At 31.7% G+C, this 9,841-nt stretch overlaps 1 protein-coding gene across 1 annotated transcript; it reads left to right on the forward strand.

Annotated features, from left to right (window-relative positions):
- The first annotated feature begins 4,530 nt into the window (after positions 1 to 4,530).
- On the forward strand, positions 4,531 to 7,357 carry LOC120080643 (akuammiline synthase 2-like). The gene is made up of 2 exons (XM_039035643.2): positions 4,531 to 5,485; positions 6,536 to 7,357. Exons 1-2 carry the CDS (start codon positions 4,606 to 4,608, stop codon positions 7,093 to 7,095), a joined length of 1,440 nt encoding a protein of 479 aa, XP_038891571.1. The 5' UTR covers positions 4,531 to 4,605; the 3' UTR covers positions 7,096 to 7,357.
- Positions 7,358 to 9,841: the final 2,484 nt, after the last annotated feature.

The following is a 9,841-nucleotide window of genomic DNA, read 5'->3' on the forward strand; positions in this document are numbered from 1 at the left end:
TTTGCTCTAGATATCAATCTTGTAAAAAAAAATAGCCACTTACTTTGCATTGAAAGAATAATTAAGTACATTAGTGGCACTAGTGATTATGGTTTGTTGTACACTTTTGATACAAGTTGGCTACTGTGATACTGACTAGGTCGGGAGATTTGAAGATAGGAAAAGTGTTGGGATTGGTGTCCTAATTCTCCTGGAAGTCTCGTAGTTTGTAAATACTCTGTAAACATATTGTTATTAATAAAATAAGTGTTATTTTATAAGAATTTACTCAATGCAATAAACTAAGATTCGAGGTTATTTTATATAATTTAAACATGTATGTGGAGACATACAAGTGGATCATGCCTTAAGTAATAACCTAAATGGTCTGTTTTATAAGGATAAAGGAAGGATACCTTATCCTGGTGACACTACGGATACGACACGCTTTGTAGATGTTACAAGTGGTGTAAAATGCTACAAATGGTCTGATCCTGATCATTCATGTGAAGACATGTGAGCGGGGGTATCCTATACAAAGAGTTTGTATAAGACCGGACCACGAAATGATTCGTCTCTTTATATAACGCCGTTCATAATTGAGACTTACATTTCACTAGGATGACCATAGGTGACATGACCTTAATCCTGAGTGAGTTGGGAACTCTTGCTCATGAGGGTGGTTCTTTGATTTGTATGGGTGAGAATGACTAGATTACTAACTCAACAAGGCTACCATTTTGGGGATACGTTTGATTGGGGAGCTGAAAACTCAGCTACACAAGACAGAATTCACTCATTCCCCGATTCAGAGGTAAGTAGATAAATTGCTCCCTTGAGGGTTGATTCTGAGTCTTGAACATAGTGGCCACATCCTCTCTTGGGAAGAGATGACTCAGTCATAGTAGAACTATGACTTATTATTCATTAGAGGAACCAGTGGTACTTAAAGAATTAAATGTAACTACAAGGGAAAAACAGTAAATTGGTCTAGCTATATTTACGAGCGATTTGTGAAGGGTCATCACACTGTTGATTGGTTATATGGATACAAAAATATATATCTGTAGGGCGAAGAGTGCAACTTTCAGTCTTTAGTGGAGTGACCAATAGTTAATGAATTGTGGATCACGTGATTAAAGAGTTTAGTCAGTTATTCACGTACCGTTGGAGCTTCAAACTACAAGTCCATAAGGTCCCCTTGGTAGCTCAATGGGTTCAAGTTGAGAATCATATTTTGGGTTAGTTAATTAATCTTTTTCTTTATTAATCAAATTGAGTGGGAGGTTATTGGCAGCATTATCGTAACTATGAGATAAAAGGAAAATGGTTTTCCAAGTCGTGGAGTTGATTCATTGTATTGTTTCACAAAAGAAAAGACTATCCAATAAAATATTTTTACTAAACAATAGCATCTCATAGCCTAAATGATTAAGAATTGAGTTATCGAGTTTACTATATGATAGTTACTCGTTACTACACGATCGAGTAGCAAGTCTATACGATAGGCTTCTTCTTACTATACGATCGAGTATCTAATCTATACGATAGACTTCTTCCTTCTCTCAATTACTCGATCATCTACCTCCTTCATTCCTCTATCCAAAGTCACACAGAGCCCACAACTCCTAGATTCTCACACTGAGAATACCAAGATAACTTTCGTGGTGGTGTTCTTGTTTCGTTCGAGGGTCGAGGATCGAGTTGTACTCGATAGTGATCGAGGATTCTTCAGTTCGTGCTCTTGGTTGTTCTGATCGTAGCGTTCGAGTTCGTGTTGTCTTGAACAAGTTACTGAATGTTCGAAAGATTTTTTCAAAGGTTTTTATATTCTATCCCTTGATTAATTAAAGAAGTATGCTTGTAATTTATTGTTTGTGCATAATCTGTTCTTTTAGAATATAATTGTTTGTGTTCTTTCTCAATAAAATTTGGAATGATCCGCTTTCGCTCACTGATTCTCTATTTAGAGTTCCTTGAAAAAGTACATTTCGAGGATGTTTTTTTCATAGGCAACATCTTGATTTCATGGTTTAGTAAGAAACATTGTGTTTCTCTATCAACAGTTGGAGTAGAACGCATTATAGCGGTAGTAGCTACATCCATTTGATATGGATGAAATAAATGTTGCAAGAGTATGATATCTCACAAGATATCATGACTCTTTTTTGTGACAACATGAGTGTAATCAATATATCTAGAAATCCTATTCAACACAACCGTACTAAACATAGTGAAATAAGACATCACTTTATTCCCGAGCTTATGGAGAGCAAACAGATTATGTTAGAGCATATCCACACAAAAAATCAAATAGTAGACATTTTTACAAAGGCTTTAGATACAACTCATTTTGATTTTTCTGAAAAGCGACCATTGCTGATAGAGTTGGCATTTGAATTAACTGGTGGGGTAAGGTCATCTTGGCCTAATAAGGGTCAGTTCCACTGCCATTCTAGGTACTAGATATGTTTTGTTTCATAGGATTAAGATCTTCAACTGGTGTCTTTCTTCTCACAAATCATGTCTTTTTGTTTCTCTCATTACATTTTTATATTAGATTGGGACTGGAGCTCTTTTCAACTATGAAAATTTTATACCTAATCAAATAAAGCGCCACATTCGATGTCAAGCCTTGAAATTACCTATCTACTATCATTGTTTAATTTGTGGAGTTTTGCTTGATCAAAAACTAGATTTCATTATTGCCGAGGAACCTATTAGTCCTGTTCCTGCTCTCATTTCAATTCATCCAAAACTTCTGCAAAATTATCATGTCCGAGATCTAGTTGCTCCTTCCTTTGCTATGTATGTTGATGGTTTCAGTCAATCTTTGATTGAATCTCCTTTTGGAAGTCGAATTTTGCATCATCTTTTAAAGGAATCCAAAGATATTGATGCTCAAATTCAAAGGCTCCAGGAGCGGAAAGCGACTGTAGAAGGGATGTTACAGTCAATGCGTGTGACATTAGCAAGGTCTGCAGAGGCGTCTTCCTCTTAATCACGGGACTTTTTTTTTTTTTTTTTTTTTTTTTAAAGACAAAAAGGGGGAGACTTTGTGGTGATGGTGTTGTGTTGGAGATCAGAAGGAAAGCTGCTTGTTTGAGCTTGTTCTATTTTGGTTCTTTGTTTTAGATGAATCTAGTGTTAATTATATGGTGTTGGTTTTTTCGCGATTTTATATTATGTGTTTGGCTGACTAAATGACTTTGTTTCTTTCTCTTCTATTGAAAAGACTTTTGCATCTTCAATTGTTAATAATATCTCGATTTTATTTCTGACATTCATTATTTCAATGGTTGGTTGTTTCATACTTTTCCTTAAAATAATATCAACCAAAGTTGAATTTGTTGGATATTTGTTGATTGTCTCTATATTTTCTAAGAAGCTTCTCGCAGTTTTTGTAGTTGTCATAATTGATGTCTTAACATCTGCCTCAGACATGTCTACTTACTACACATTTTTTATTTTAGTTTCCTAATATGGAATTTATATGTAGAATATTTTTATTTCCTAAGTCTGGAAATCTCTGCAGAAATATATTAATCGATATTTTCCTTTTTATGGTGCATCTTATATTCTAAAAAAAGAAAAATATTTTCTAGACATTCTTTCCTTAATTAGCCTCGGTCTTTTTCAAGCAAATTCTGATCTTCTTTGAGGGTTGTCACATTTGTTGATTATTGGAAGAGTGTAATCCTTTGTGATCAAAATTGCATCATTGTGATTTGTCCTAGCAACTGATATGTTCTTGAAGGTCACTTTCTACATCGTGGGTTTTGTCGATCTTTGCCCACTTTATTCTGCTATAGTATCCTTTGGATAAATCATTCAAAGAATTTGAGGATAGTACTTATCTTAGGGGGAGCCTAAGGCATCATTGAAGAGAAAGGATTCTTGCTCTTAGGGAGAGCGTAGGATTTCAAACTCAAGAAAGATTTCTTCATCTTTCAAAGGACCTAAGATTTATTAGTGAATGGAGTTCATTGAGTTGCAAGGAAGATAATCAGGTAAGAGAAGTCTCACAAACTTTCGAAAGTCGAAGTGTTCAACACTAATATTAACACTTAGGGGGAGCTTGAGTTCTATTGAGAGGGAGTCTCACATCTAGGGGGAGCTTAGGTGACTTGTAACTTGGCTCTACGTGAGTCACTGTAGTAGTCAGGGTATTACAGATAAGTATTACGTTGTAATTTCTTAACTCTTCAATATTAGTGAATTATCTTTCTTTGACACTCTGTCCCTCAGACGTAAGTGGTTTATTGCCGAACTGGGTTATCAATTCCTGTGTTTTTACTTGTTTTCATGTCATTGGTATTAATTTGTTGTTTCAATGCTTGTCAGTACTTTCTGTTTAACATCATTATTTCGAGTGATGAGTCATCCTATTGTGTTTTTCAATGATGAAACAAATTATCTATTCAAGGCAATGTATACTTATTTCGTATTATCACTCTGTAGTTTGGTTATCTACATTCTCAAAAAACAAATGTCTCTATATGTAAACATTTTCGTACTGGTCTCATTTTCTCTTCTCTATATATACTTCAAAATATATGGGTGCTTAGCATCATCTATAGAGAGTGCAAAATTCCATAATTTGGAGGAGTCAAACAAAAGAACATTATGGAAGTAGTGCAAATTGTGTCAAGGGAAACAATCAAGCCAGCAGGAAATTGTAGAACAAAGTTGAAGAATGACCAAAAAACCTTCAAAGTTTCATTCATGGACATGCTGTCCCCTGAATGTTACATTCCCATCACTTTCTTCTACCCCATGAATGAAACTAATTGCCATTTCAACAAAGAAGAAACAACTTGTAGATTGAAACTTAGTCTCTCAAAAGCTTTGGCTCAGTTCCCAATTCTTGCTGCAAGAATCAAAGGCAACCTTATCCATTCCTATGATGGTGATGAGGATGAGGATGAGGATGAGGATGATATTATCATTGGTGCTCTCTTTGTAGACGCCAATATCCAAATCACCATGGCCGAATTTCTCAAATCCCCAAATCTCAATTTGCTTCCAAAATTCCTTCCTTTTCCTTTCCTTTCAAACCAACCATTAGAGAGAGCTATGCAAATTGGTGTTCAAGTAAATTTTTTTAGCTGTGGTGGGATTGGAATTGGCCTTTCTTTGTTGCATACACTTATAGATGCAACAACCATGAGTTGTTTCATTAAGTGTTGGGCTGCATTTAGTGAAGATGAAGGGATATTATTTGAGAAATTAGGGTGTGGTGGTGGTGATTATAGTGTAACTTGTTCACTATTCCCATATAGAGAAATTTCAGATGGGTTTCGTTTGATATCATCAGAAACTCCATTTGTAGTGGAGAAAGGAAAAAAAAGCACTACTAGAAGATTTTATTTTGATGGTAAGGCAATATCAAATCTAAAAGAGAAAGCTAAATCTACAAGGGCTCCTAATCCAACAACTGTTGAAGTTACAACTTGCTTCATATGGAAATATGCCATGAAAGCTGCCTCAAGATGTAAATCATTGGGTAAGATTTTGTTTGTGTTTAATCATATTTAACCTTCTGGGAATTTTGGGTTTATTTTTTCAAAAAAATTCTAAAATTGTTCTTCAAGAATATTCAAAAGCAAATATTCTTTTTCACCAAGTTCAAGCTTAACATTGATACAATTTGTCATACTCTCGTTTGATAACGATTTTTTTTTATTATTAAAAGTTATGCTTTTTTTCCAAAAAAAACATATGAATTCTTACTCCCATTCTAAAACCAAAAAAAAAAAGGTTTTTGTATTAAAACTATTTTTTTAATTTCTAAAATTTGATTAAATTTTCTAATATATAACAAAAACATAGCAACTTATGAGTGGGAGTAGATTTTATAGCTTTAATTTTCAAATTATAATAAAAAAAATCAAATTACTATCAAATGAGATTTAAAATTTTAAAAATTTACTAAAAACGTTCAGTGGAGTGATGTTTTATGCTTCTTCGTCCTCTTTTTTCAACTCATTTATCCATCTCTTTTCTTAATTTAAAAGGAAGATAAAAATATATTTGATAATCATTTTGTTTACTTTTCCTTTCTATTTATTATTAACTTTTTTTCCGTCTAATTCCAGACATGGATATAATTCTTTTCTTAAATAAAGAAAAAAATTATCAAATAAGTTGATAATTTTTTTTAATAATTTTATACGATTTCTTTACGAAAATTATTTCAAATGGTAAAACTATTGAAAATATTTACAAGATATAACAAAATTTTAGAATTATTAATAATAGACTAATAGACACTTATAGAAGTCTATTAGTGTCTATTAGCGTCTATTATTGATAGTTCTAAAATTTTGTTATATTTTGTAAATATTTTAGTTCATTTTTCTATATTTGAAAACAATTCATTTCTTTTCCATAGTTTTTTTTTAAAAAAAAAAAAAAGAAAAAAAAAACTATAAATAAATAAAAAAAGAATTCAACCAAATTATTGAAACAAAACAAACTATAAATAAATTGAATGGATAACATTTCGTACACATCTTTCCACACTAACGATAAGATCATATTGTGACATTAACAGATGTTAATAAAGAACGGCGAAGCTTTGCCAATTCAGAGTGGCAGTCAGTTTTGGTTCACATAGTGAACATGAGGAAAAGAATAAACCCACCACTCTCAGAAAACAACATTGGCAACATTTATTGGAGGAGTTGTGCATATTTCAAATCATTATCAAACAAAGACACTCATTTGACTGATCTACAAACCATACTCAGACAATCAATATCTGAGATCAACAATAAGAATTTCATCCAACAAGCAATAACATCCCAAACTACTCTTTTGAGTTCCTTACGACGATTACATCGACATTACGCGAAGTGTTCCGAGTCTTATTTGTTTACGAGTTGGCGTAACATGGGTTTCAATGAAGTGAATTTTGGATGGGGAAAGCCTGTGTGGGTTGCTGCTGGAGGAAATGTCTTTGACTCTATTACAAGAAACTTAGTTATTTTAATGGATACGATGGTGGGTAATGGACTTGAAGCATGGGTTGTGTTGGATGATGAGACGATGAACTTGTTGGAAAACGATTATGAGTTTCTTCAGTTTGCTTCACCAAACCCGAGCATTTGCTAGAGACGATATACGACTCTTTATATATCTCTACGATGATATGATTATTGTCTAATTTATCAATATTAGTTTGAATTTAAGAGAATTTAAGGGATGTTTGATAATGTTTATCTTTTAAGGAAAAAAAATTTATCTTTAATATTTATGCTTCAAACAAAATGTGACGTATGTTCAAGTCCATGTTATTGTAGTCATGAGGTTGATATATTTGGAAGCATAAAATATTGATATGAGCGGATATCCCTTGATTTTATTATTATTATTATTATTATTTTGCCATACTTTTACATCTCTCTATTGAACTAAACCATTTTGTGTGATTATATTTCTGTTTATTATAATTTGAAAGATAAAATAAGTTAAAATCCCATTTTCAATCTAATAATCTCATATTTGTTTCACATGGTTGGAATCTAAACCTTTCAAGAACTTATATATTTAAGTTGGTATAATGTGAACTATGATTGAAAGATATGTTCTAAAACCTTATTTAAAAAATAGTAGGAGAATAAGTAAGAGTTTGTTCACTAAAGAGAACTGTCTAAAACATTTGATTTATAATAGTATGAAAATAGCCTCTTGCAACTTGGAAAATGACTAATCAAAATAAAGTTTAGGAAAAGTCTAACCACATAATTTTTTAATCAAATCTTTTATCAATAATTGTACGAAAACACTCTTGTAACTACCGTTCCATTTTTTGTCATCACAAAAAAAAGCATATTTGAATGCGAGAACTACCTAGAAACTAACAAAATAAAAAACGTGCAAAAAACTTGCAAACAAGTTAATTAAGTCTTAGCATATATATGAAAATTTAGATAACTAGTATATACCACGAAACGAAATACACCCAGATAATAGTATATATTAAAAAATACAAGAAAAATACAAAAGAAAGAGTAAAAACTATGTGATAAAGAAAAAAGGGGAACAAAAGCTAAAAATTGACAACCAAGATAAAAGGGATTTTCAAAATTAGAAAAATAAGGGAAAATATTTACACAAAATATCAAAATTTAATCTTTTTTAATAGAAGACGATAGAGGCTTATAGAAGTCCATGTACTTATTAGTGATAGAAATGGATATAAACCTATCATTAATACTATGTGATAGATGCGGATAAAAATCTATAGTATTTATCAATAATTTTTTTTTTTACTATTTATGTAAATAGTTTGACATTTTTTCTATTTGTAAAAAAATAAAAAAAGAAAAGAAAAGAAAAGAAAAAATCTATAGTATTTATCAATGATTTTTTTTTCTATTTATGTAAATAGTTTGACATTTTTTTATTTGTAAATTTTTTTTTTTAAAAAAAAGAGAAAATCTAAAACACTAAAATTTCATACAGTATATATGGTGAAATACAGATAAATTGGTGGAACTGAATAAAACAATATCCTACGATAAGTAATATATACGGGAACATATATACATCTAGATAAAGTTGTGAAAATAATGTGAAATACAACTAGATAAATTAGTATATATTGAAAAATATAAGAGAAAAGGTAAATATTATTAGGTTAAAAAAAATTGATAGCTAAATAGAGTATATATACGCTCAATTCGAGGCTAAAGAAAGAGGTGAAACTGGGAGATGTTTTTAAACTAAGTAGATATTAAAGACATAATTTGTAACAATCACAAGAATCGAAAGTTTTAACTAACTAACTATATATATTGTGCAGTATTATGAAGGATTAACATCTAATGGACGATGAACAAAATGAACATATAATGCGTATATGTACATGTGAATATGTTGCTTAAATCTCAAACCTGCAACATGTTGAACAACTATTTTTGAGAACAAATTGTTCCTGTTTTGAAATTGTAACGTTTACTAGGATTAACATCTAATATGTGTAATATTAACAAGGATTAACCTATGATATGCGGTACAAACTTTTGGAAATGACTTTTGAGCTTAGGCTCATAGCAAAAGTTAAAAAGAAATGGGAGAATGTTGTCCCACATTGGAAAATTAAATAATGCCTAAAAGGTATAGATACTAAGGCAGGCTATGGGTGATTTAAAAATGTAGTGGTTGTGGAAGTGTAATCTTTTCATCACTTGGGCATGTCGTCGCTAGTTAAAAGTTGATTTTGGCTAATTGCACTTGCTTGTAAAAGAAATAACTTTCTATTAATTATCCATTTAATTTTTTATAATTGATTTTATTTAAAAATTTATTCTGTAATCCATCCATCTGTATTATGATTTTCAATCTTTTCTTTGTCTGTTATGAGCATTTTTGTTTCTTGATTGGAAGTTATGTTAACCTTAGGGAGCAAACGACAGTAGCGATTGACACTGAAGTCACATCGAAATTGCTTTCAGACAGTGGCTATTCCATGCGCAACAACTTTTTGACATTCACATCTAGTTTGAATGAAATTTCAATATTTATTATCTAAGATGTCGATCAAGAATGGTAAGGTCCTCCTTGATCTGTCCAAACTCGAACCACTTGATGGAGCAAATTACAGCCACTGGTTCCAGACGCTGCTGATCTTCTTTAAACAACTAGAGATCAGTTACATCCTTACATAGAAGGTCCTGCTGCTACCAAAAAGTTGCCTATTGTTAATGACCCAAAATCCTCTAGTGAAGCTGTTGTTGTTTCTGACAAACCGAAATAATCATCTGAGGTGGATCGCAACAACTACGAGGAATACAACAAGACTATTTATGGCCATCTGCTCAACCATATGACAAATTTGATGTTTGATCCGTTCGTG

The sequence above is a fragment of the Benincasa hispida genome, chromosome 1 (assembly GCF_027475165.1).
Source record: "Benincasa hispida cultivar pf3 chromosome 1, pf3_genome.v1.1, whole genome shotgun sequence".
Lineage (NCBI taxonomy): Eukaryota > Viridiplantae > Streptophyta > Magnoliopsida > Cucurbitales > Cucurbitaceae > Benincasa > Benincasa hispida.

Coding starts and splice junctions, on each gene's coding strand:
- LOC120080643 (XM_039035643.2), top strand. CDS start 4,606: ATGGAAGTAGTGCAAATTGTGTCAAGGGAAACAATCAAGCCAGCAGGA. Junction 5,486..6,535: donor CTCAAGATGTAAATCATTGG/GTAAGATTTTGT, acceptor TGACATTAACAG/ATGTTAATAAAGAACGGCGA.